The sequence below is a fragment of the Rhinolophus sinicus genome, linkage group LG03 (assembly GCF_036562045.2).
Source record: "Rhinolophus sinicus isolate RSC01 linkage group LG03, ASM3656204v1, whole genome shotgun sequence".
Taxonomy (NCBI): domain Eukaryota; kingdom Metazoa; phylum Chordata; class Mammalia; order Chiroptera; family Rhinolophidae; genus Rhinolophus; species Rhinolophus sinicus.
Genome location: NC_133753.1, coordinates 167,240,024 through 167,267,268, shown reverse-complemented (window position 1 = coordinate 167,267,268; position 27,245 = coordinate 167,240,024). Strand labels below are relative to the sequence as shown.

The following is a 27,245-nucleotide window of genomic DNA, read 5'->3' as shown; positions in this document are numbered from 1 at the left end:
TTTGATTCATTCTCATAAATTAACTCTGGAATAAGAAGAGCCTAAAATTAGAAGGACATATTAGAAAACACTCCTCAATACATACCAATAACAAAAGATGGATACAAGTCACATTTGACTTCTGCAGTTACAAGAGGTGCTCAAAGTGGTTACCATCAGCCTCCAGACACTTCTGATTTCAGTGAACTACTGCTTGAGCAACGTTGACCAAAGTATCCACTTGTATTCATCTTTTGTTATTGGTATATATTGAGTATTACGATTTTAACAGTATTTTCCTTTCTTAAAATGCATATACATTTTTTGGCACCTTCTGTATGTATGTAGTCACAGGATGTAAAGTATAACATAGGGAATATAGTCAATGATATTGTAACTGCTGTATATGATGTCAGAGGGGTCGTAGATTGAGGGGGTTATCACTTTGTGAAGGGTGTAAATGTCTATTATGTTGCTTTGTACACCTGGAAATAATAAAAAAATTTAAAAACTTGATAATGTAATATACTCCCAAAATCCACTGAATTTGCACTTTAAATGGGTGAATTGCATAGCATATGAATTATATTTCAATAAAGCTGTTAAGAAAAAGAAGAAAAAGAAAACACTCTTCATCCCATGACACCACTACAATAAAATGGTGTCTCTAAGGATAGAGAACAGGAGCAGAGGGAGGCCTTGCCTGCTTTCCTCAGGGGTCCCAGTGATAATGCATCGTTCTAGCCTTCTAGGAAGTAATGCTCACTTAGGTGAGTACACAGTCCAAGCTGTGAGATGTCAATTCACCCAACAGCTTAGCCAGCCAGTCTAAGAAAATGAAGCACTGGAAATGGGGGTTGGCTATTCGCCTTGGTACCCCCGTCCCTATGTCCATTCCCTGCCCTTTTCCACTCTGGTCTGTGTTCCAGGGAAGCTTGACCCCCATGAATGGCATCATGCAGGTCCCCTTACCCTCTGGAGAGTTAGGATGATAGGATCCTTCGGCAGGATATTGCAGAGCAGAAGAAGGGAGACGGTAGTCATTTGCTGTTGCCCTTCCATGGCTCCCTCTCAACTTAGGCTCTATCCACACCCACACCCCACTCCACTGGCTGCCTCCTTCTACAAGGACAACCTCTGTTGTCAAGACTCCAACTCTTACTGGTAATGCCATCTCCTTTCTTTGTACACAGAGGCCTAGGGGTGAGAGTAGTTTGTGACCCAACATGCCTTGCTGGTTCTCTCAACCTTTACAACATGTCTCTGTAAAGACCCCTTTGTTGAATTCTATTTGAACTCCCAGCTGGTTGCAATTTCTACCGTGTTTCCCCGAAAATAAGACCTAACCGGAAAATAAGACCTAGCATGATTTTTCAGGATGACATCCCCTGAACATAAGCCCTAATGCATCTTTTAAAGCAAATCTTAATATAAGACCTGGTCTTATTTTCGGGGAAACACAGTATTATCTTCTGGGTTATGGATGACAGATTGGGAGGCAAATACATGCATATGTGCATACACACACACACACACACACACACACACGTTTATGTATGTGACTAGAGAGGACTCATTCCTAGTGAGGGGACTGATTTCTAAAGAAAATTAGCCAAAGACTGCAGAAACTTTCCCTTGAAGGAAGTGAGAAAGGAAGGAAAGGAAAGGGATGAGAGAGGAAATTTATTCTTTGTCTCAGTACAGATTTTTTTTTTTTTTTTTAGTTCTCGATGCCTGATGTATGTTTAAATAATAGATTCCACTTCAAATAAAATAATTTTCTCATCAAATTAATTTGAATTCTGAAATCCTTCATTTAGATTTTTAAGATTTAAATTAAGATTTCTTAATTTAGCAAATTAAAAATGAAGGGCAAACTTCGATACATTTTTTTTCAAGTCCAAAGTTAGTAACCTGACCAAAATAGACAAGGTAAAACCTGTGCACCTATTTAGGTAGCAAATGTGTTCTGGTGTTTCAACCACCTGTATTCCTAAAATATAGAATAATATGTTTTGCACACACGCCAATGTCAACTTATGACAGCATCATAAAATTAACGAAAACAACTTGGGTAGGTATTTAAGAACTATTAGCATTTAAAAAAAATAAAATCACTGAGTTCTTTGTTGAAACTCTTGTTTATTGCTACTGCAAACCATATCATTTCAAGGTTTATTTCCTAACTGAATGCATTCCAAAGTTTGCTTTCTTTTATAAAAGATTTTGAGATAATCAGTTCCCACATTACCAGTGAGAGCTGAAAAACATCATCACTGCTGCTATTGTCATTTCTTGAGGTTTTCAAATGCCACTTTTCATTCCAAAAACTTCTAACATGATGTGCACAATGAACAGGAAACAGATGTGTCCTAGTGATTTATTCTCGTATTTTGTGTATATTTACTACAAACAGACAAAAATTAAAATGCAAGATTAACATAAAGTACTCTAAACTTATCCTTAAAATATTCTCAGATTGTGGGTACGCAGAATTTAAAAACAAAAAACAAAACCTCCAGTTTTCGATTTCAATCTTGGCAATCCATTTATTGTGTGGCTCTGAATTTCTAAATACTAAAGTAAATTAGAGATACCTACCCAGCCTTCCTAATGGGGAAAATGTGAAATTCAAATATAATAATAATGAAACAATTCTCAATAATTACACAATGCCATACAAATAATACTTATTAATTTTTTTCTGTGAATGTTTATGAAGTGAAATTAATGTTTAACTGCTCTTAAATTTGGAAAGAGACTAAATCTTTGCAAACAATGGTAAAAGACAATGTCACTTAAAAGCCTAGGAAGCTGTAATGCAAAGGCAATAAAGGAAGCAAAAGGGTAAAACATTGGAAAGAGCCATCTATATACCTAAATAGGTGAGCTTTCTTAACCTCGTCTTGTGGTCTGTATAGACCAGTATCATACTGGGATGATGTCCTGGGATCTCTGTGATCTCTGAGCTTACACACATGCTCACAGTCTGATGTGTGTTTTAAATGTTAGGACACAACCAGACTCACTTAATTTACTGACTTTATTAGTTTTTAACTGAAGAACAGTCAAATCTTCTATTTTGTGGTAACTGGTATAAGAAAAATCTTAAGACTCCCCTAAAATACAGTCACTTCAAGTCTATTTCATTTTGTCAACTTTGAATTCTATTTAATTGTTATAAATAAGGATTGGAGTTAATTACAGACCACTAGAAGTTGCTCAATTGTTAGGATTTTATTTCTAGTATTTCTTCGTATTTTCAGTTTTATTATCTTAACTGTATTAGGATAGTTATAATCAAGGATTCAATGACAGGGCTGAGGGCAAATGAAGAGCGTTTCCCTGTAATGCTCACTTTGCCCATGGTCTCACATTGCTATCTAGAGCTCTTTCCCCCTGAATATACTCTATGCTTTGTTTTCTTATCTACTTCATGCAACTATATTAAAATTTTGTGATCAACAGAGATATTCTGGGTGAATTTTATATTGTCTAACACTTCTTTTTAATTAGTAGATATCATTGAATCAGTGCCTCAAACAGTAAATCAACCTTTATCATTTAAACGAACAGTATTTATTTTGAAGAAGTCTGGTAGTTTGTTTTTTCTATTTTGTAATTATTTTCAGGATAGTATTTCATGTTGCTCTCCAGAATTTTTACATGCATCAAACTGAAAACTGAAAAAGAACTTCTTTTTTTTTTTCCACTTGTTTCCCTATTACTTTTTTACATAAGTTTTTCAGTTATTTTCTTGATGGTTACCTTAGGGATTACAATTAGCATTTTAACTTGAAACAATCTAGTTGGGATTAAATTCAATAATATATAAAAACTGTGCTCCAATATAGCCAATTCTCTCCCCTTCTTTTGTACTATTGTTATACAAATTGCATCTTACTAATTATAAGTTCACCAATACAGTTTTGTAATTATTGCTCTATGTAGTTACTTTTAAATGTAAAAAGACAAGAAAATACATACATATTCTTTTTCCCAATTACATATGTAGTAACCTTTACTAATGTTCTTTATTTTTTCATGTGAATTTGAGTTACTGTCTTGTGTCTTTTTATTTCAGAATGAAGGACTCTTTTGGTATTTCTCGTAGGGCAGGTTTGCTAGCAATGACTTCTCTCAGTATTTCTGAATGTGGGAATATGCAAATCTTTCTTTTTTGAAGGACGATTTTGCTGGATATGGTTAATAGTCTTTTTCTTTCAGAAATTTGAACATGTCATCCTACTTTATTCTAGTCTCCATGATTTCTATAAAGAAGCCAATAGTTAATCTTATTAAGAATCCCTTGCACATGATGACTACATTTATGTTACTGCTTTCATTATTTTATCTTTTTCTTCAGTTTTCGTCAAACGCTCAACAGTTTAACTCTGACGAGCCAAGGTGTAGCTCTCTTTGGATTTTTTTCTGGATTGAGCCTTAAGTTTCTTGGATATAAATATTATTATTCACCAAATTTGGGGAAAAAATCAAGCATTATTTCTTCAAATATGCTTTCTGGCCCATTTTCTTCCTCTTTTCCTTCTGGGACTTCTATCATGCACATGTTGGTATATTTGATGGTGCCCTACAGGTCTCTGAAGCTCTGTTTTGTTGTTGTTTTTGTCATTCTATTCCTCAGAATGGATAATCTTTTTAAGTTTGCTGATTCTTTCTTCAGCCCATTTAAATCTGTTGTTGACCCCCTTCTAGTGAATTTTTATTTCAGCTACTATACTTTGCAACATTATAATTCCCATTTTTCATGACATCTATCTTTTATTGATATTCTGTATTAGATTAAGCATCCTTCTCATACTGTCATTTAACTATTTAGACATAGTTTCTTTAGCTCTTTGAATATATTTATTACAGCTGATTTAAAATTTTCTCCCAAGTCCAACATTTAGGATTCCTAAAGGACAACTTCTGTTGCTGCTGTTTTCCTGTGTTAAGCTATACTTTCCTGTTTCTTTATGTGTCTTTTTGTTGTTGTTGAAACGGTCATTTAAAATATTTTAATATGCAATTCTGGATATCAAATTTCTCACTTCTAAGGTGTATTGTTATTGTTCTGTTCTTTTTGTTGTCGTTGCTGTTGATGTTGCAGCTGTGTGTGTGTTTATTGAGTGAGTTTCCTGGACTAACTCTGTCAAGTCTTTATTCTGTTTTTTATGGCTACTAAAGTCTCTGCATGATTAGTTTAATGGTCACTTAATGATTATACAGAGATTTGTTACTACCTTGAAATGTTAAGTCTGCCAGCCTTTACTGTAGGGCTCTTTCTACATGTCAAGGCACATTTTCCATGCCCCAGCAGGCAGTTTAAACTCTGCCTTAGCCCTTACTTCCTGATTGCACAGAGCTTCAAGGTTAGCCAGAGGTGAGAGATTAGGGTCTTCTAAGGCCTTTTCAGAGTATACACAACAGGCCTGTACATGCATCTGTCCTTCTAGATTCTCATGAATATGTAGACTCTTTTCAAAGCTCCCTATGGACATCTGATCTTTCAATGTCTCCTTCTGCATTTTTTTGGTCAGCCTCTTGTTAGCCCCAACTGGTTTGCTGCCTCAGGCTGTTGTGGCGTTAAACAATAGCCAGTGATGTACCCCCAACCCCCACCTCCCTGGGCAGAAGTCTGAAAATGTTGACTTTGACTATTTTTTTTTTTTTTTGCCAATGTTCTCAAGGCTTTCATGGAGGAGTATGGAGAAAGTACTTACTTTGTAATTCTGGAAATATTTCTCCTCTCATTTGTTTTAATATTACACAAATATAACTATTACTATTGTCCACATAAACTGAGGCTTTCATGAAGACATTTTCATGAAATAAAAATCTCATATTTGCTTAGAAGAATTAACTTTGATCACCGCAAAGTAGAAAATTCTAATTTACTTTCCCTAACTTCTAGTAATATAAAATACAAAACAAACTCAACACTAAGTATTGTGGAGATGATAAGAAAAAAATCTAAATATTGTTTCTTCAGCTAGGTTAAATTTTTATTATACTTGTGTGTGTGGATTTTGGTAGGGTGGTCATTGTAAACATGAGTTATAAGATATTGTAAGAAATAAACATAAATATCCACTTATTATATAGTCAGGTGACAGATATAGTTTGTAACTTTCCAGACCTTGTTTCTAAGCACTTTCATGTCTAATTTTGCTAAGCATTGATAATCATTCTTAGACTAATTAAATATAATTTATTTTTTCATAAATGCATGTGGGATGCTTTTTTTTAATGTCCCAACTCAAATAAAAATTTTAATCTGGTTCCAGTCGGTCCCCCACAAACACAGGTAGGACCAGTGGGAGTGGTTATTTTCCTTTCTACATTACCACCTCTCTTCCTATTACCCAGAATGCACGTTAGGATGTTTTAAGTGGCCTAGGTTATTGACAGTTGTGTTGTCTTCATGGTAGCCATATGCAGATTGACTCAGGCCCTACCCAGAACAACACAATAGCTGGCTATGGCTGATAGAGGACTTTTAAGTCACTGGGTCCTGATGCAATGATGTATTCTGCTTACTCAAAGTAACTGGTAGTCTTGTGAATAACGGGCAGGCACATAATAGCTTCTGGTGCAACTAGCTGCTAGGTGCTAGCAAATGATGGTTTGCTTTACATATGAATTGAGCCATGTCTGGATGTTTTCCACCCTTATCTTTGTAGTCACTCTAGGTCCAGTTCCCCCATTTTAGGATCCTCTGATTTCTCTCAGTTCTTATAACTTTTATGATTCTTTTTTCATCCAAGGAGTTCAACAACTTTCTGTAGTTCTTTGAAAAGGAAAACTTTTTTTTTTTTTTTTTTGGTCATATATTCTTTCATTTTTCTTTTCTTCTTAGCAGGAATTAAATTATGGGGGAAAATAAAAATAAAGTCAATCCCAGACAAAGAAAAAGGAGAAAGAAACACAGAATTATCTCTTAGTACAGTATATTGGGGGCTTGAGAGAGAAACGTAGTCTCATAAAAAATAGTTTTTTATACTCCTCATTTTTGGGACTGTGAAATTCTTCCCTGCAATATAAACATATAATTGTTCAATTAATATTATCATTTTTATTAGCCTCATTATACACTTACTATTATAATTACTTGTCTTATTACTTTTTATAGTTGAGATAAATCTAGCCATAACTCCATGTTAGGAACTTAAAATTCTTCTCTTATTCCTTTGTTGTACTCCTGGGCCCAAATAAAAGAAAAAACTGCGAGATCCTGGTGTTTATGGCCTTAGTTTTGCATTTTTCCCCGCCATCCAGCTCTAACCTCGCTCCATAACACTTCCTTCTTCATGCCTACTCACACATGGCTTTTCATTTTTGCTTTACCTTACAACTTTAGTGGCTTTTAACTCCCAGTCTCTGGCTCTATTCTCTTGGCTGCCCACACTTTCCTTTCCTAGAGAGGGATCAGCTAGTCACGGCCGTCTTTCCTGAAAAGTCCCAGGATCGTTAGCACAGGGCCTTTAAAAGCAGTCTTCACCCCACAGAACAGATTTGGATGATTGTGAGCTCGTGACTTCCTTCATCCCAGCAATCAACTTTAGGACCAAAAAGATTAAAATATCCTATATATCGGCAGTGTATTTTTACTCATTTTGAAATATCTATTACATGGTGTTCAATTGGAGTATCTAAAACTTCTTTCGGCATCACAATAAGTGGCTTTATTTTGATATTCTTCAAATTTTAAAAGAACCACCAAAGATTATTTTTCCAGACTATCTACGCTCTTTTGTCAGAGACAAATGTCCAATCCTCCAACTTTATTCTGGTAGTACATATATTGCATTTATTGATAATACATAATAATAAAATTCCTTAAAGAAGGCATTGCATAAAAATTTAGGGGATAGAAATTTCACAGTATACTTCGTGGATTTAATATATTTAATTTCCTCTACTACAAAAATTAGATTAAATCAATCCACTTCAACAAGTAAGAGGGGAAAAAACAGTAAAAAACATGTTTGAATGTCACTCAGAACTATGAAAATATTCTGTGCTTATGAGGAGTCCAAATTCCTTGGCATCCTTCTAAGAGTTTTTTCAAATCTGGTCCCAACTTCACTTGCCTATCTCAACTTCTATTTCATCCTATTCATCCATTTCCTGATGCCTCTGCCTAGAATGCCCATTACCCTTTTTCTCCACCTGTGAAAGCCCCAGGCCACTTTCTCAAAGACTAAATTCCAGCTCCACTATCTCTATGAAACTCTCTTTTTCTTCCTGTTGACTTTATCCTTCATTCTAGAGATCATCAGACACAATTAGAAAGAGTGTTCTATGCATAGCTCTAGGTAACTTGTGAATTTCCTTGAGGATAGGGCCAACCACATCAACATCTAGAATCCCTAAGACCTAAAAGACTTTCTGCTGTACAGAAGTAACTCCATAACTGTTTGAGTGAATGAATTACATGAAGGCAGATGCTGTGGGCAATAAAAATGAGTAATTGACTATCTTGGTATAGATTATGGTCTGGTAGAGCAGATGAAAAATAACCACATAATTGTAAAACAAGCTGTTTAGTGTTATTATTTCACAACGAAATGATAGACACCCTTTCTCTTGATACATTTACTTTTTATTGAACACTATGTATTTATTTGGTAACCCAGCTCTGTTACAGAAAATGCTAGTCCTCTTGGTTTGATTACCAACTAATCATTTATTTGCTGCAAACTTGGGATTTTAGAGCCCACCTACTTGATTTAACTTTTTAGAAATTGGTTAAAGACATTGGTAACTAAATCAATCTGCTCAAATAATCCCAAAATCACCCAACAGCTTAAAATATAATTAATTCACATTTCAAATTGAGGGATTCAGCAACGCAGCTAAAATGTTACTGCTCATCAGTGGTGGTTATTCTGAGTCAGAGAGTGCCACAGATTGAATATTCTTGCCAGGGCACCACCCTGGTATTCCCTCCCTGCAGCCTTTCTGTGTCACCCATGCTGAAGTCTGCCAATAAGTTTTTGGGAAGTTCTTACAGCATTAAGAACTGTACCTCACCAGAGTTATAAAGTTAATTTTTTTTCATCAGTACCAGTTGCCCAAATGTCTTTGGACCAGGTTTCTGGCACAGATTTGTTCAGGAAATGGGGTGGGAGGAACACCTATTTTACATTTTAAGTGAAAAAACACTCACACAAGAACATTATGCAATAACCAAAATTTTTTTAAAAATGGTTGATTGGTGGGTGGTGAAGTTCAAGCTCCATATCACTGTGAGTTTATTTTGGTCATAAAAGAAGCGATATCAAGTTCTAGCAGTACAACTAATATAGTAATTTCACTAGAATGCTTAATTTAACAGCTTAAAATGAAACATGTCAATGATAGAAGTGAGCACAAAACTGCTTATTTTCTGTTCCTAATTACAAGTGAAAGAAACTAATGGACAGCATATTTTCAGTAGAAAATCAACTGTTCTACCCATTTTTGCCTCTGTAGAACATAGCCTTGGAGTCCAATATATAGCAGGAATTTTAAAACTATTGAACTAGCTGCCTATATGGGTTAGCCCTATGAGTTACCATCACTGTCTTGCAGTCCATTCCTCTGAATACACACATAGTAATATTTAAAAATCTGAATATTTGTGACATCTTTGTAAAAACAGAAGCAGCTCTAGGCAATACTACTTACATTTAATACTCTAGAGTTGGGGAGTACAGGTCAAAATGAAATACACTTGGATGCTACCTTAAAATACATTTGAAACCTCATACTTAACTTACAAAAAAAACACATTTTGCATTTTTCTGACTTAAAAAAATCTATTATTTTAACTAAAGTATTTACTGTTGAATAAAACTGACACCAGGCCCCTACCCAGGTGAAAGAACCTTATTTCTCCTATGGCTTGGAGAACCCATGATCTTACTGCCAAAGAGATCGTGGCATATATCAGAAGCAGAACTCTAGGTCCTCTTCTATTCCAAACCCCTTCATGAAATTTTCTTCTGTTGTGAACAAACAAACAAAGAAACAAACAAAAATCCCTTTGACAACTAGCTAATTTGTGAATGTCATAATGGGTTCTGATGTCTTAACGTATACCTGTTTTACAGGAATATTCTTCAAGATAATTCTCTAATCCAAAGTAAATGTTCTAAAGGTGAGGATTTTGGAAACAATCATAGCAGTTGATGTCTTTAGTGAAATACTAAAATTTCCTTCTAGTACCCATCAAATTACATCAGTTCCAAGAGGGCCCACCACACACAGGCCCTGCCCTATGTTTCCATTGCTTATCTAATACAAATTCTTTTACTACCAAGAAGAAGAATGATTCGTTTCTGTTAAGCACTTATTTTAATCCAGGCATTGTGCTAATTGCTTCATAGACTTGTCTTGTTTGATCTGTACAACAATCTTCAGAGAGAGAAAGTATTTTCATTCCCATTTTACATTTGAGAAAATTGAGCTTAAAGAAACTACTATATACTTTTCCTGAATCACACCGCTACCATATGGTGGTTCCAGGACTGAATCCAAGCAGTCTAGCTCCAGAATCTTACTCATTCCAGAAATTTTATGCAGTATATTAGATTACCTTAAGGAGAATTCCTTCGTATGAAATAAATGTTTTTCTTTTTCAGATTGTTGGTCAGTAACCCCAATTACTTTTGTCTCATTTCATAAATTCTACTTTCAAAATTCTTAATCAGTTCAGTCTCTAACTTCTTAGTGTGCTTTTAATTTTCACCCATATTCTCAAACTCTAAAAAAGACCTGATCAGATTAGGTATCATTTAAAAATAGAAGAGTATATACTACAAAGTCTAAAGCTTAACATTTGCCATCAAGTGACTTCATATAATCACCAGTTTGTGACCTTAGTTTTCATCTTTCCAAAGCTTCAGTTTGTTCAATGGCGTATTTTCTTATCAGTCAGGATAAAATTGGTTAAGAACATGGTTGGTTTGACATTGATTTCTGTTTAGATTTATTGAAGTTCAGAAAATGAGCACTTATTCTTTTTTTTTTTATTATTAAATTTATTGGGGTGACAATTGTTAGTAAAGTTACATAGATTTCAGGTGTACAATTCTGTATTACATCATCTATAAATCCCATTGTGTGTTCATCACCCAGAGTCAGTTCTCCTTCCATCACCATATATTTGATCCCCCTTACCCTCATCTCCCTCCCCCCACCCCCCATGCTCCTTAACCTCTGGCAACCACCAAACCATTGTCTGTGTCTATGAGTTTCTGTTTCTCATTTGTTTGTCTTGTTCTTTTGTTGTTTTTGGTTTATATACCACATATCAGTGAAATCACATGGTTCTCTGCTTTTTCTGTCTGACTTATTTCATGAGCACTTATTCTAAATGTAATTCTCCAGTAATAGCTATTTTCTCAGTCTCTGTTTTTGATCTAAAGAAGATCAATCACTATTGCCATACGATTCAATATGCACATGAACGTTAACTTTAACCTCAGCAGTGGTAGTGGTGGTTATCACTATTATTAATAGTTTGTAAATCCTAGAGGAGATAGAAAAATATTTAAAGTTGAAGTATTTATTGACCCCAAGAAAGAAAGGGGAAGGTCCCCATAATTATAGCTTTAATCACATTATAAGTGTTTTAACCCTCCTTTATTTCAATAAAATATAACTTGACAATTTCTTTTATTTTCTCTAATTCAATATATTGCAATTGTCTAAAAGCCCATATATGTATATGCATATGTATGTATAAATACACACACACACATACACTCACACTATTATGTTTTTGAAAACTGAGCAAATTGAAGAAAACTTTTTCTGCAATAAAACAACAATATTTTTGAATCAAATATTTATTATAATTTTAAGTGTCAAAGAATTAATCAGTTAATCAGTATTTACTAATTATTATGCAAAGCCCTGTGGGTCATACTGAGAGTCATAAGACATTAAGTGAGACTACAGACAGGGAGATGAGATGTATCCAGGAAAGGCATTCCATGGCAAAGCTTTCCCAGGAAGGGAACAGCAGGACACAGGTTGATGATATCAAGTTAAGGAAGATGGGAGAGAGACAGGAAAGCCAATTTGGTATATGAGAACATTGAATGCAGGCAAAGAATCCTAAGTAATGAAATTGAACTATGAGCATCTAATGAAGTTGAACTATAAGCCAATACAATGCAATTTTTCTAGAAATCTGTCCACACAATTTTGAAGCTACAACTAAGAAATGGAAAAAAAAAAAAAAAAAAAAAAAAAAAATGAAAGCTGGAAGCAAGGAAAGCAGGATTTTCAATATATTTACTAAGTAGTAGATCACTTCAAACACGTAAATTAGAAAAGGAATTCCTTGGGTAAGGGTCATGTTACTGAGATTTGATGGCCTTCAAACTCTCTAGTCAGCCCTCCAGATTTTTTTTCTACTGAGCAGAGAGTGACATGGTCCAGTTTATGTTCTTTTTGATTTTGCCTCCGTCCTCCACATTTTTAATCTTCATTAAACTTGTTTAAATTGTGTCTTTAACTTTTAGCCTCTGCAATTTTCTATTTGGCAATTTATTCACTCATTCTTGTGGACTTCTCCCCTCCTTTTCCTGTGCTACCTATAGGGTCACCTGTATTGTGTTCTAGGCAATGAGTCCTCCTTTGGGTGGCACTCTTGTCCTGCCTCGCCTGCCAGATAGAAAGACAGTTATTAAATTGAATTGAATCAAATTGAATGGAGCCAAATACAAATCCTCCACCACGTGTAAACACAAATCCACTCATCCATGCCTTCCCTTTCTTTGAAATTCTCCAAGCCACTAAGGCACAGTGGCTTTACAAATAGCAAGTATTAGGTGAAGCTAACATACGGATGTGGTTCTTGATTCAGGGAGGTTGTACAACTCACCAGATAAAGGGAGCATTGCAAACTTCTAAGTACTTCTTTTTTGGCCCACTCTCCCAGAGAGGAGTACCTAGCCCCAGTATTTTCCGGCCACCTTAACTTCCCAAGTCAGTTCCCTAGAGTAGTGGGAATGAGGAAGGAGTAATATTAATACGACTTAGTGCACTCTTACTTACAAAAGTCTGTAGCAAGGAAAAAACAAACAAACAGCACCCTGAGTTCTTTATTAGATTCAATTTCCAGTGTACAAACATCTTAATTCAGCTTAAAAAAAATAGCGCACACACATTCCATATTTACGGAGACTGTTTTCCTCCCTCTTTTCCTTCCCTCCCACTTTCCTCTTGGATTTATCTTTCTCCCTTTTCTTTTTTCTCCACGTCTTGTTTCTCCTTTTCTACCCCTTATTATAGTCTTCTCAAAGAAAAGGCTGTCTGCAAATACCCTTTAACCAGAAATCACCACAAACGAAGCAAACCCTCTGTAAGTGAAAGCAAAGCCCTCAGTGGGGCGTGTCGGAGAGGATGCCTCCCTTCCCCCACCCACCCCCGCGCGCCCGGTCCGCCCCTCTTAGAGCGAGACGCCTGCACCGCAAAGTTCAAGTGTGCGCAGGAGAGGGAAGGGGGATGCCAGACCTGCTCACTTTCGCAGACGGTCTGATGCCTTCTGCACAATCCAACCCCAGGAAAGCAGCCTCCTCTTAAGGGCCCAGGGGTCTTGGCACTTTGAAAGTGCCCTCCCTGCCCAGACCCGGGAGAAGAGAGGGGTGTGAAGGCGGAGCCACAGGACCAGGGACACCCTCCCGAAGGTCCAGCCCTTGCCCATCTTCCTATCACCTTAGGGAGGTGGCACAGGGAGCGGGATCGCCCTCTAAATGAAAGGCAGATGTCCCTTTAAGGTTTGCTTTGCAGCTCGTGGACTTTAGCCTAAACACGGACCCGTGAAGCTGGCTTTATTTGTCCATGTCTCGGACAGAGCCTGGGAGGCTGCCAGGGATTTCAGAGACCAAGAGCGCGAAGGGGCGGGAGATGTGGCAATCCGTCTGGGATATGAAAAGCGTGCAGCGGACCTAGAGGCATTCGTCGAAAACACAGGAAATCACTCGGCAGCTCCTGGGCGCCACGGCCGGCGGGGCCAGCGACTGAGACCCGCAGCGGCGGGCGGAGTGTCCCAGAGCGCGCGGCTTCTGCGCCCGGTCCTGCCAGGTCCTGCCCTCCGATCCAGCGCGTCCCGGGCGCTGCGGCCGCTCCCGCCATGGCCCCTCGGCGCCGTGCCAGCCCAGGGGTCGCTGTCGCCTGCTGCTGGCTCCTCACCGGTGAGCGACCCTGCTTTTCTCTGAGCATCTCCTGCGCGCGTGGGGCTCGGGGCTTCAAGTGGGGAGGGAGGTACGCGGAGCTGTGGCCCAGAGAGGAGGAGGGAGCCCTGGTCCACTTTCGGGCGCTCCAGGTCGTCTGGGCAGGTTGGAATACAGAAAGGAATTTCTGCGTTTTCGTTTTGATAGGAATTAGTTTTGATGTCGTTTCAAAATCCTCCACCGCAATGGTAGGAGGGAGGCAGTGCTGAAAACTTTACAAGGTAGAATCGACTTTTCAAATTAAAGTTGTTTCGACAATATGCGTTGTATTTCAGGACTTTGCTGAATGGCTTCTTACCCTCTCCTTTCTTTTGGAGGGAGGTAACTAGAGGGCGCCTGATTTATAGTAGACAAATTTCCTGCCCTCAGGTTGCTCAAGAGTGGACATTTTTGCATTTTCTTCCTGTCAAGTATTCAAATCTAACCTGCTACAGAATAAGGAAAGAGGAATGCAAGGCAAAATTGCTTCTTGTCCTGAAATGGTATTTCTGTATTAGCACCCAGGAGAAGGAATATTTTGAACTTGAGGAAGGAATAGTGAACATTTACTGTTAAGTACTACAGAGCAGACTTTTTAAAAATGCAAAATATAATATTGTTACTTGTGTATGAATAGGTATTTTTGAGGAGGGACTTAAAAAACACAGTGGAGATGAAAAATTATATCCAACTAGAAAAGGATTGAATCATAGCATTATCTAAGATTTTCAAAATGATTAACCCATGGCCAGATCTTTCTTACCAGTTACTGATTGAGGAGGAAAAATATAACCATGAAAGAGAGAAGACAGACGGGTGAAGTTTTGTGTTAAAGAAAATGACCTGATTAATAGTATAATTAATGGTTAGCTTTTAATATATCATCAGTATTCAATTGTTCAATGTCTTCACTGCTGGCATGCTTGTTAGTACTACTAGGTAATTTAGCATTTTACCACTAAAAACGGGGGTGATCCAGCCAGTTTAGCCTGGCTTCGATGGCCAGGAATTAATTTTTATGAAGATAACTTAGAATTGGATTATTAGCAAACCAAGCTTTTTTTTTTCATAGTGAGATGGTATAAAGAGAGTTAACTACTGACTTTTCATCCAAACATTTTCCACTACTCAGGAAATGTCCAATAATCCAAACGGTGCAGCTTTTCAGCCAGGGAATAGTTTACTTTATCACCTACTGTCACTACCCTTTACACATTTGACCTATGAAGCTCAAGTATTTTTTTTAGGTTCAATTATTTTATTTCTTCATGTCTAAAAGTTACCAGTTGCATATGGTAGATTTTCTATAATTGTTGGGATAATATGCCTCGCTGGATCCAGGAAGGGACTCAAAGGAAAATAGTGCATAGATATTTCTAAATTATAATATTTAATTCCCTTTTGTGTGTGTATATGTGAATATATATATGTTACTCAATCACAGTGAAATTTAGAATTGAAAAAGTTACTGTGTCAGAATCAACAGGTTTCTCCTATGTACTATATTTATGCCCATTTCAAAATGCAAGAATCTGAAATTTGACGTCCTTCCTTTGCTGGTTTCCCAGTCAGTCATCATATTGTCAGCGTCCTTGGAAACCTCATCAGTAGAGCTTTATCACCATACCCACCCATGCACACACTACTGTAGAGAGCTCTTCCTGTCTCCAATCTGAACCTAACCTCTAATCCATTTTCCTAACAAGTAATTTTCATTATATTTTAGTCTTTAGTCAAAAAAAACTTTGGTGGTTCTTGTTGTCTTCAGTTCAAATCCAAAATTCTCAACTGACCATTCAGGGTTTGCCCTAATCTAGCACCCTTTATCTTCTACAACCACTGTATCAGTTTCTGACTGCTGTTGTAACAAATTGCCACAGATTTATTGGCTTAAAACATGACAGATTCACTATGCTAGAGTTCTGTAGGTCAGAAGTCTCACTGGGGTAAAATCAAGATGTCAGCAGAGATGTGTTTCTTCTGGAGGCTCCAGGGGAGAATCCATTTCTAGCTTCTAGAAGTCACCTGTATTTCTTGGCTGTGGCTTCACCCTTCATCTTCAAAGCCAGGAGAGTAGCATCTTCAGATCTTTCTCTCTGACTCTGCTTCATTGTCACGTTTCCTTCTCTGACTCTGACCCTATTGCCTGCTTCTTATAAGGATCCTTCTAATTACCTTGGGCCCACCTGAATAACCCAAGGTAATCTCCCCATCTGAAGATCCTTAATGTAATCACATCTGCCAAGTCCCTTTTGCCATATAAGATAACATATTCACAAGGTCCAGGGATTGAGACATAGACATCTTTGGGAGACTATCGTTCTGTGTGCTAAAACCTCTAAACATAAACTTCCCATGATAGTCAAACTTCCTTATTTTCCCCATAATCCTCTTGCTCATATTGCTACTGTGGAGATGATCTTATTATTTTATGCATCTAGAAAAGAACTCCACCCTTCCTTCCCACCACCCACTTCCCTCTAAACAAGCTCTCTCCAGCCTTCAAAGCTGGGTTTACATCACAACAAACCACCATCATCCCAATACATTTCCCATCAGGTTTAGAACTGCCTTGTATTAGGTTTTTCCAATATTTAAACAATGATTCAAGAAAGATGTCCTCCCTTAGGCCCAAATAAAGTTTTCATTGTTATTGTATGTATGTCAAAGACCCAGCAAAAAAAAACCTAGTGGCACATATAAAGGATTTAACTGAAGAAGGTTTAATAGAGGGCCTGTTTACAGAAGAACTGATAAAAGATGGTGGAGCACCTCAGGACAAACAACAGTGGGGAAAGAAAGCATGACCATTCCTAAGCCTGAGGAAGGAGCGGTGTCAGCTTGACTCTTAATTCTAGTTATGGGAAGGGTTCCTTCGGACTGAAGCCATGGCCATAGGAAGAGGAATGCAGCTAGTGCCCAAATTGAAGCCCAGCAAGGAGGGAGCAGGGGAAATAAAGACCCCTTTTCTCCCACCCTTTCATTTTGTACCCAACCCTCCCACTGGCCATGTCCAAATGGCAGAATTCAACCTCCCCGGGGACAAAGGTCAAACATGCAATAACCCAGAAAAAGTAACATAACTTTATTGAGAACATGTTATGTGTGAGGCCCTGTGCCAAGAACTTTGTATGTAGTATTTCATTTTAATCTCAGAAAAGGGTAAATTTTTGGAACTATCACCTACATTTTAGAGATGAAGAAACCAAAATACTAAGAGGTTAAATCAGTTGATCCAAAATCACACAACTAGTAACTGGCAAATCTTATACTCAACTCAGATTTCTGACCTCAAATCTCATGGTCTGAAATAATATGCCATATAGACTGTCTAAATGGAAGTCCATTTCCCTCTTGTTCAACTCTCTAAATGCTAAATCCAAGCACCATTGTCTAAAAGACTTTGATAAGGATATAATTAAGGATGCAAGTGAGTCTGTTATTGTCATGACTTTTAGACAGATAGTGAAATTAGATGATTTCCCACCATATATTAATTGTAAGTCAAATAAGAGTACTATCTCTGGTTATTAAGAATATACTTACAGAATGACCCCCTAATAAGTTATAGGTGTGTCCTTCCTAGAAACATTTTAGTTAGCTTAGAAGTAAGGGTCTTCTTTTGTGACTTTTCTCCACAGTCAAGATTTCCTATTCAAAATGAAATCCGGTGAGGTGATGGCTCAATATGGGAGGAAGTCAGCCACTTACTCATAACAAAAATATGACCAATGGCAATACAATGGATTGCCAGGAATTACTGATGATGGTAAAACTCTTTAGTCATTATAATGTCTTTAAAGGAAGCAATAAACTCACAGGATTTATTTATTTGTTTAGTAAATAGGCAGTGGGAGTATCCATGAAATACATATGCTAAACGAGTTTGCCTATTTTTCTTCCCTGCTGTCATGATGCTATTTTGATGCACGAGCTCTTGGGCCACAGTTTATAACTGTTAACCTTACTTCCTGAGACGGTTGCTCCTCCGCCTGTGTTGCTCCACTTCCAACATAACAAACTTCCTGTTTAGATTTTGGATTTGCTGAATTTTCATATGCCCCTTAAAACATTTCATAAAGTAGCTCATGTTTGAAATATATTCAGAAACTTAGGGATCAACATGCTATTCTTTACCTACACGGTTCTTCCGTTGTATGAAATACAAAATAGTGTATTTGAATTCATGTTAAGAAATTGAGAAGAAATATATTTGGAATTGTTGTCACAAAGCTATAATTCAAATACATTGCCTATTCAGAGTGGTCTGTGACTGGAGAATTGTATTTGCTCTCAAAGCAAGTACAGTAGAGTATTGACATGTAAATGAGCTGAATATATTCCTGTCCTGAAGATCATTGAACTTCTTTCAGTTCCTCAGTTGTGCCAGTTCCTCTGAAGTCTCTGGGCCTTTGCATGAGCAGTTACACTGCTACTGATCCTCCAGCCCCACATGAATGTCATTTTCCAGGAAACCAGTGGAGTAAACTTGACCCCCTCCCCCAGAGACATGTAAGACCCAAGGATCTTTGCTTCTATAGCATACCATGTGATGTAATTAAATATCTAGTTGTCTGTCTCCCCAGCTTTCTGTATGCTCTTGAGGGTAGGGTGTTTGTCTGTTTATTATCGTTAGCATCTAAGACTAATAGGCACTTAAAAATTTGTTACTGAATCATGAAAGAATAGACTATAGACAAACTCATAAAATAATAAAAAAATCAGATTGTCTCCTTTACATATATTCTTACCTGCAATATATATATATACACATATATGCATATATATATATGCATATATATATTTATACATAAAATACATATATTTTTTATATATATATATATATATACCGAAATTTATATCTAATTGAATGGAAGACAGACAGCATCAATTGAATGATGCACCATAATTTAATCACTACTAAGAAAGAGTACTGTCAATTCAATATAATTGCTAGACTGTTAGATGCCTTGTAGTTTCAGAGATGTTTAAATGTGGGAAAATGTGCATCTGATAATTATAATCAGTAACATACAGTATATCTACATGGCAATTTTCTATCACATTTCTTTGTATTTTTAGAAACTGCATCATAAGATTTCAAACACACTCCTTTTGAATACAAATGACACTGCTTCTGGATACAAAGATATGAACACTGTCCCTCTTCTTAGTTCTCTTCCAGAGCCAAGTTTATATCTGATTCAGGGGCTAATTGCTCTTCTGGCACCAGAAGCCTCACCAGATCCCAAGAACAGAACTTCCTCTAAAAACCTTTAAAAGAAGGCTCAGGAAAAAGGTGACAATGAAGTAATCAAAAAAGTGTTCCAGTTACACAGGATCAATGACTCTAGTTTTGGCAAACCCTAACTTTTTGCCATATTGGTGGTTAACGCTAGGGCTATGTATACATGAAGGGAACTCATTTTTATATAACGTCTGTCGTAATTTAAAAGGAAGATTAAAAAGCCACTAAGTTTTAAAAGGAAATTGAAAAATATGCACTGGTTGGTGTTAAGAATTCACTTTAGTACAGAAACATTAATATTGCTGCATCCAAACAGCCGATCTCTATAAATAAAATGAGAAATATGAATTGAAAAATCACTGTAATTCAGATAGTAAAAGGAGTGGAGACATATGTTTTATTTGTATGAATTATCTTAGATCTGCTGAAACACATCCAAATACTTAAATTTGAATAGGGCACCTAATCAATTAGAATGTCAAATTACTAACATGATTAAGAGCTGCATATTTTATTGTAAATCCTACAATCTTAATACAAATTACAATGTACTTTCAAAATTACTTTATTAGCTATACTTTTAGTTTGCCAAATGCTAAACTTTGAAAATAGATGGGGATTGACCAGTCCTTAAAATTATAATTTTTATTATAATATTTTTGGTAAAATGATCCTGCAATATATAGGAATGCATACAAACAGAAACGCCCTACCGCCTTCCCCCCCACACACACACACACACTTTTGTTGATAAGATTTTGTTTATTCAGCAGGAGGTTTTGTATTGTTTGGTGACAATTGCAAGTAAGTATTTTTAATAACAGGACATTTAGATAGTGAGTACAAGAAGTTCCTTAAAAAAAAAAAAAAAACACTTTCCCTTTTCCCCTTTGCCTGAATTAGCGGAATAATTCTCCCAGTCGTTCACTTAGTTTCGCTCGTGAAGGTCACTTGGGCATCACATTGTACAATCTGAGGTTAGCACATTCTCTCTACGTAAACAATTGCATTTATTGCTAGGTATTCATAACCACAGCTCTAGGTATTTATTCTGTAAAGATCATTTTCTAAACCATGTAAAATAAAAGTAATTGTCATATATTATTTTAAAACACTTCAAGACCTTTTCTCAGTAAGATGTGTTTAAAATAATCATTTTTCTTATCGAAGCATGGATATCTCAAAAATCGAAATAGGTTTCTAGAGCCTTACCTTAAGAGTAATCTTCTAAAATTTTTAGTATTATTAATCTTTTAACATTATTTAACAGAATGTGATTTTCTAATTTTAAGATATCAAGGATAGACAAGTTTAAAAATCTGAATTAAAGGAGAACTAACAACCACTTATTCTTTAATATAATTACTGTGATTATGTACCAGTTATTGTGTCAGGTTCCAGAGACACAAAGACAAATAAAAGGTAGTCTGTGCCCTTAAGAGACTCACAGTCTTGAGAGTGGCGTTAGACATGAAGTAATGATGGGAGGGGCCCCTAAGATTCTCTAAGCATAGGAAGGAAAAGATTCGTTTGTATTGTAGAAAAGTAAGCCTTGCCAAAAAAAAAAGAAAAAAAAAATACAAGAGAGAAACAAGAAAATTTATACAGCCCCTACTGTGCTAAGCCCAGGGTATTCAACATGATTTCTATCTTTCTGGAGCCCATAATCCCTGCCGCTGTTATACAAACCACTTCTAACATATTATGATAGGAAAGATTATAATCCAGTTCACCAATGAGATGCACGAACTACTTCGTGCAGTAGGACTGAGCTAAGGTTTCCCTGGAGAAGAGATGCTAGTGTAAATATACCTGACAGATTATCCATCCGTCATCTTTACTCTCCTAGGCTGAATAATTATAGTCACGTTAAAGTGAGCCCTTGCCCCTTGTTTTGTCTTGATCCAGATTTCTAGCTTCAAGCCAGGTATTCTTAGAGATTTACCATAGTACCTACCTTACATGTTTATAGACCTTTACATCATAAGGGATGTCAAATGAGAGAGGCAAGACAAGTAATCTTATTTAGAATGAAAAACTTTAGGTTAGTAGAAGATAGGGGAGCTTATCTAAAGTTGCTAGAATCTAGCTAGAAAAGACCATAACTCAGGTCTGCCGACTCTTGGTGTGCAAGTATTAAACTCAGTATCCATCTTTTATCACTAAAATGGGCCTTAGGAAGAATCAAATTCAAAAGATAATATGCAAAATTGAAAATAAATGTATTAGAGTGAGATTATGGGTGTTTTATTTTTTTAAATACTGTTACTACATAATTTTTACAATTAAAACAATTTTAATTATTGCATTGAATTACTTCAATTTTAAGTAAAAGAAACTGAGTTTCAAAAAGAGTGAGCACTGCCAAAAGTTACACAATTGACAAGGTAAGAACTGCAACCCAGAAGGCTTGACTTCTAGCCCAGTTCTTTTTTTGATACATTAGAAGTATATCAAGAACACCAAATTGAAAATGTTTTAAAGTAATAGCTAACTATTTTTTTCTTCTGGAGAGAGTAATATAAATAAAATGTAATGAAGAAATAGGTATAAAATTACTATACAAAGGCTTCTATTTTCAAAGAACCAATGAATAAGCATAAAATTAGAATTTAAAGCAACAGAGCTAAATCATGTTTTTTTCTTCATGATTTTGCTTACTTTGGTAAAGAATGAAAATACCATATACTGCTATACATTACATACTACTATAACTATAGCAGTTTTAAAATAAGACAAACTACTTTTTAACTAAATCATTGAGTGAACTATAGTTGACAACAATATCAGTGCTTTAAAAAGTATCTGTAGCTGCCACACTTTATATGTGATCCACTCAGCTGTGCAAGGGACTTTTCAAGGGTCAGTGCAAGATACAAGGATGAATCCACTCAGAGTTCAGTAAGAAAGAAAGGATATGTATTTCAATTAATACAATGCATGGTTTCAAATTTGAAATAACACTTAAGCTGCTCCTTAAAGATAAGTAGGATTTATGGAAGCAGGAGTGAGAGGAAGTGACATTTTAAATAGCGAGAACAGGGTGAATTAAGGCAGCAAAGTAGAAAGTTCCCAGGATGTACTGGGAACAAAGATTATTTCTATGGTAGAATATAGGGTAGTGAAGGGGACAAGTGGGAAATAAAGCTGATAAGGCCAGATCATGGAGGCCTTGAATGCCAGAAAATTTGGATTTTAATTAATAAGGAATGGGAACTCCAAATAACTTAAAATAAAAGTATAATGATTGGTCTAGAAACACTAAGTTATAACACAAAACCTGGGAAAAAAACATCTGATCATTCAATAATAAGCTCCATTTACTAAAAAAATGTTCTGTTACCGATGTTTCAGATCAAATAGTAATTCTATGAAAAATGTTCTAGTATGTTCAATCACTGAAGCACATTTGTTTTAAAAGACAGCCCAAAACAGTCTGCCTCATAATTTAAATAAATTTTAAAAAAAACAACCACAGACTTAACAGTCAATATGGGTTTGTCACAGGTTTTAAACACAGAAATATGTGTATTTTTATCAAGTAGCATATTGGGGTTTTTTTCAAGGATTATAATGGTGATTTAGGCTGGGCAAAAGGAAAACTATGTTGAAAAGAAGAATGTAAAGACTTTTAGAAAGCAATAAAAGACCAAGGAAGGGAATGGTGCCTTTCAAATCCTTTAGGTTGGTTCTTAAGCTGTTAGTCTTTATTTAACTGGTAAAGGTGACAGTTAAGGGGATGTGGCAGTTGATAACAGCACATAATTTGTGGATGCAGAGATGATTTCAAACATCCATAATGCAGCATTGCAGTAGTGGAAAGAGGAGAGGGTGTGACCTTAAGCAGGTCTGAATTTTAATGTTGGTTATGTGATTTTTAAATACATTTCTTAACTTCTCTGTAATTCGTTTTTTATTTATGAAATGAGGGTTCCAAATATTGACCTTCCAGGTGAGGATTAGAAAGAGCATAGGAAAGTACCTGGTGAATATTCAATAAATGATAGCTCTTCAATAAGAACCTAACTTTTATTAAGATCTACTGTGTGCTTGCCACTGTGATTCTGTGGTTTTTAATCCTTGGCAGAATTTGGATAGAGGTGAATTGTATTTAGAAGGGTGATTAAGGAGAACTTCAAAGTATCTCTTCTCTCTCTCTCTCTCTCCCCACCCCCCTTCCTCTTCGTTAGAAATTCTTCTAGTTTAACAAGCATTTTTCAAAATGACACACTATCCTTTGGAGAGGCATGCCAACTTCACACTTTAGTGTGATTATTTCCTGCTGGATTCTCTTGGAAGTAGAAGACAATCTGAGTTAGAACTTTGCCAGGGCACTCAGCCTGACAGGAAGGTGGGGAAGGAAGAGGGAAAGAAGTAGTCAAGGAGAGAAAGAGGGGAGAGGAGAGGCCACAAAACAAAGAGCAGTTCTAATTTGCACTGGAGCTTTAGAGGGGCCCTTTGTGTCCCTTTACAATCCATGAGGAAGATCATTGAGACTTGAGTATCCATATTTGCGCCAGTCAGATTCCTGTCTTACCAGTTGAGGGGGGTAAGCTTCCCTTTCAATGCAATACACAATAAGCTAAGAAAGAGAATGTGCAGAGGTGTGCCTAGGATTCCTCTCCTTTCCACCCCATCTTAACTAAAAACTTTGGTGGGCTTTTTCTATTCACTGGTCTTTTTAAGAAGTAATCTCTCCTCAAACTGATCACGCTCCCAAGAAACGTGAAGTGACTTAAGGATTTCTTGAAAATCACTTCTGTAGCTCTCCAATCGGGTCACTTCTCGTAGATCAGCTTTCCCCGCTTCCCACATCCTCAGCTCGCAGCTTTGGCAGTGAAGATCCCGCCCTGAGCTATCGCAACCCAACCCCCAGCCTACTGAACATTTCACAAGCTACTGAGCTGCGGAAATCTGAGACTGCCAATTTTGGACTCTGGGATTCCCAGGGCATCAGAGCAAACAACTGCGAGGTCCTCCCGGGGTAAATTCCACAGATGGTTTCTTCTCTCTCTGGGAGCAGTGCTTTAACATCTGGGTTAATCAGATCGTGCAAGCACGATAACTAAGCACAGAAAACAGCTGGGCGCGCTGCTCAGCGCCCAGACTGACCATGCAGGACCAGTCGTTCTTAGAAACCGCTTCTGGAAATACAAGCTCCAAAAGGCGTGTAACGTTTAAGTGCGGATAAGGCAAGAGCTAAAACCCAGAATAATTTGGAACTCCGCGGCCCAGGCTGCACTTTGGAGAATTACCTTTTCGTAAGTTTTGAAATTGGATTTCTCCGAAGGGAGAGATGCAGAGGGGCGAGTGCACGCAGCTTTAAAAATATAATATATACATTTTCACTCACATACTCCCCAGATTCTTCACAAACAGGAATGGAAGGGAAAACTTAGGGAGTCCAAGTTCTGCGTTAAAATCAAGGACTCTCCACCAAGGATTTCGCGCACTTCCCTTAGATTGCGTACTCGGCCGGAGACCCTCCCCGCTTAGTGCGCCTGCGCATGCGCAAGCTGCGGCCCGCCTCCTCCTTCGGGACGTAAAACGTGCTCCCGGAGGCGGGACGCGGGCTGCGCATGCGCCGTCATTGCCGCAACCGCTCGGTCGGTGCTGGCCGCTGGCTCAGCGGAGAAGACGGTGTTCCCTGAGATGTCTCTCGTGCCTGTTTGGCGGGGTGCACCCCGAGACTAAGAAACGAAGGACTTGAGTAAGTGTTCCCCTCGGTCGCTGGAGTCGGAGCTAGAGTATTTCCTTCCCGCCAGGCAAGTGCTTATAGGAAGCTTATAGACAGACCCCGCCCCCTTCTCTGCCTGGACTCCCTGTCCCGTTTCTGCCCCCCTCTCTGTGTGGAACCCCTCTGTCCCTCCTGTTCTGGCAGCGAGCCCCTGCCAACGTCATGAAGCTCGTGCGGAAGGACATTGAGAAAGACAATGCGGGCCAGGTGACCCTGATCCCCGAAGAACCTGAGGACATGTGGCACACCTACAATCTAGTGCAGGTGGGAGACAGCTTGCGTGCCTCCACCATCCGGAAGGTGCAGACCGAGTCCTCCACGGGCAGCGTGGGAAGCAACCGGGTCCGCACTACTCTCACTCTCTGTGTGGAGGCCATCGACTTCGACTCTCAAGCCTGCCAGCTGCGGGTTAAAGGGACCAACATCCAAGAGAATGAGTATGTCAAGATGGGGGCTTACCACACCATCGAGCTGGAGCCCAACCGCCAGTTCACCTTGGCCAAGAAACAGTGGGACAGTGTGGTTCTGGAGCGCATCGAGCAGGCCTGTGACCCAGCCTGGAGTGCTGATGTGGCGGCTGTGGTCATGCAGGAAGGCCTCGCCCATATCTGCTTAGTCACTCCCAGCATGACCCTCACTCGGGCCAAAGTGGAGGTGAACATCCCTAGGAAACGGAAAGGAAACTGCTCCCAGCATGACCGGGCCTTGGAGCGGTTCTATGAACAGGTGGTCCAGGCCATCCAGCGCCACATACACTTTGATATTGTAAAGTGCATCCTCGTGGCCAGCCCAGGATTTGTGAGGGAGCAGTTCTGCGACTACATGTTTCAACAAGCAGTGAAGACTGACAACAAAGTGCTCCTGGAAAACCGGTCCAAATTCCTTCAGGTAAAACAGTCTTACCCGGGATAATTAAGAATGGGCAGAGGGATTTGTATCAACTATTTCTAAAGTTTTAGAACTGGGAAAAGTTCAAGAAGAGAAAGTCTTTATTTGGGATGTAGGTGAGATAATGAAGAGAGAACTGTTAAATAGCAAATCTATATACCAAGTTTGCTTAAGTCCTTAAACATGTAAAGCCCTATTAGTGCTTTCGGCTTTAGGTCATTGTGGGCTGATTAATGGGTACTCTTAAGAGATTCGTTTAACTAATTTTTATAATTGTGATTCTAGGTACATGCCTCCTCTGGACACAAGTACTCCCTGAAAGAGGCCCTCTGTGACCCTACTGTAGCTAGCCGCCTTTCAGACACTAAAGCTGCTGGGGAAGTGAAAGCCTTGGATGACTTTTATAAAATGTTACAGCATGAACCTGACCGAGCTTTTTATGGACTCAAGCAGGTGGAGAAGGCCAATGAGGCCATGGCAATTGACACATTGCTTATCAGCGATGAGCTCTTCAGGCATCAGGATGTAGCCACACGGAGCCGGTATGTGAGGCTGGTGGACAGTGTGAAAGAGAATGCAGGCACTGTTAGGATATTCTCCAGTCTTCATGTGTCTGGGGAACAGCTCAGCCAATTGACTGGAGTAGCTGCCATTCTCCGCTTCCCTGTCCCTGAACTCTCTGACCAGGAGGATGATTCCAGTTCTGCAGAAGATTAATGATTGGAACTTATAATTGAGACAACCTGTGTCTTCTTCCCTGTTACATTTTCTCAGCATCCTTGTGACAGAAAGCTGCACTTTGTGATTCTTACAGGGATTTCTCTTGTATTTGGTCACACTAGGTATTTTGTGGTTGGCAGGACATGTACATAAAACTAAACAATAAATTAAAAGGAAATAATCTCCATGTACTACCATCTTTATTAATTGGCATAATTTTATATAGGAATTATGAGTTATTTGCAGTACTTACAAACATTTTGTGTATTTAATAAGAATGCCTGTATATTTTTTGGGATAGAGCATAAAATCCCATACTCCGTGCTTTGAAATAGTTTTCCTTAGGAAAAGCTGTTTAATACGTCATTATCCTCAGTTTACATTGTTTATTTTAATTCTGCATAGTGTTTTTTTGCATTGCTTTTAATGATCCCTTTTCTCCTCCCTTCCCCTATACTCT

General features: G+C 37.9%; 2 protein-coding genes across 2 annotated transcripts in view; both read left to right on the top strand.

Annotated features, from left to right (window-relative positions):
- The first annotated feature begins 14,038 nt into the window (after positions 1-14,038).
- On the top strand, positions 14,039-26,976 carry PELO (pelota mRNA surveillance and ribosome rescue factor). The gene is made up of 3 exons (XM_019736211.2): positions 14,039-14,174; positions 23,631-26,065; positions 26,351-26,976. The coding sequence occupies exons 2-3, from the start codon at positions 25,340-25,342 to the stop codon at positions 26,780-26,782; spliced, it is 1,158 nt and encodes a 385-aa protein (XP_019591770.1). The 5' UTR covers positions 14,039-14,174; positions 23,631-25,339; the 3' UTR covers positions 26,783-26,976.
- ITGA1 (integrin subunit alpha 1) overlaps positions 14,041-27,245 on the top strand; it is a 157,440-nt gene continuing 144,235 nt past the window's right edge. The window contains exon 1 of the mRNA XM_019736210.2: positions 14,041-14,174. Coding sequence (XP_019591769.2) covers positions 14,114-14,174 — 61 coding nt within the window. The 5' untranslated portion in view covers positions 14,041-14,113. The remainder of the gene's footprint in view (positions 14,175-27,245) is intronic.

What these genes read in the sequence shown, in the direction of transcription:
- PELO (XM_019736211.2), top strand. Translation starts at nt 25,340, where the DNA reads ATGAAGCTCGTGCGGAAGGACATTGAGAAAGACAATGCGGGCCAGGTG. An exon ending in ACCGGTCCAAATTCCTTCAG is followed by an intron (nt 26,066 to 26,350) that starts GTAAAACAGTCT and finishes TTGTGATTCTAG; the next exon opens with GTACATGCCTCCTCTGGACA.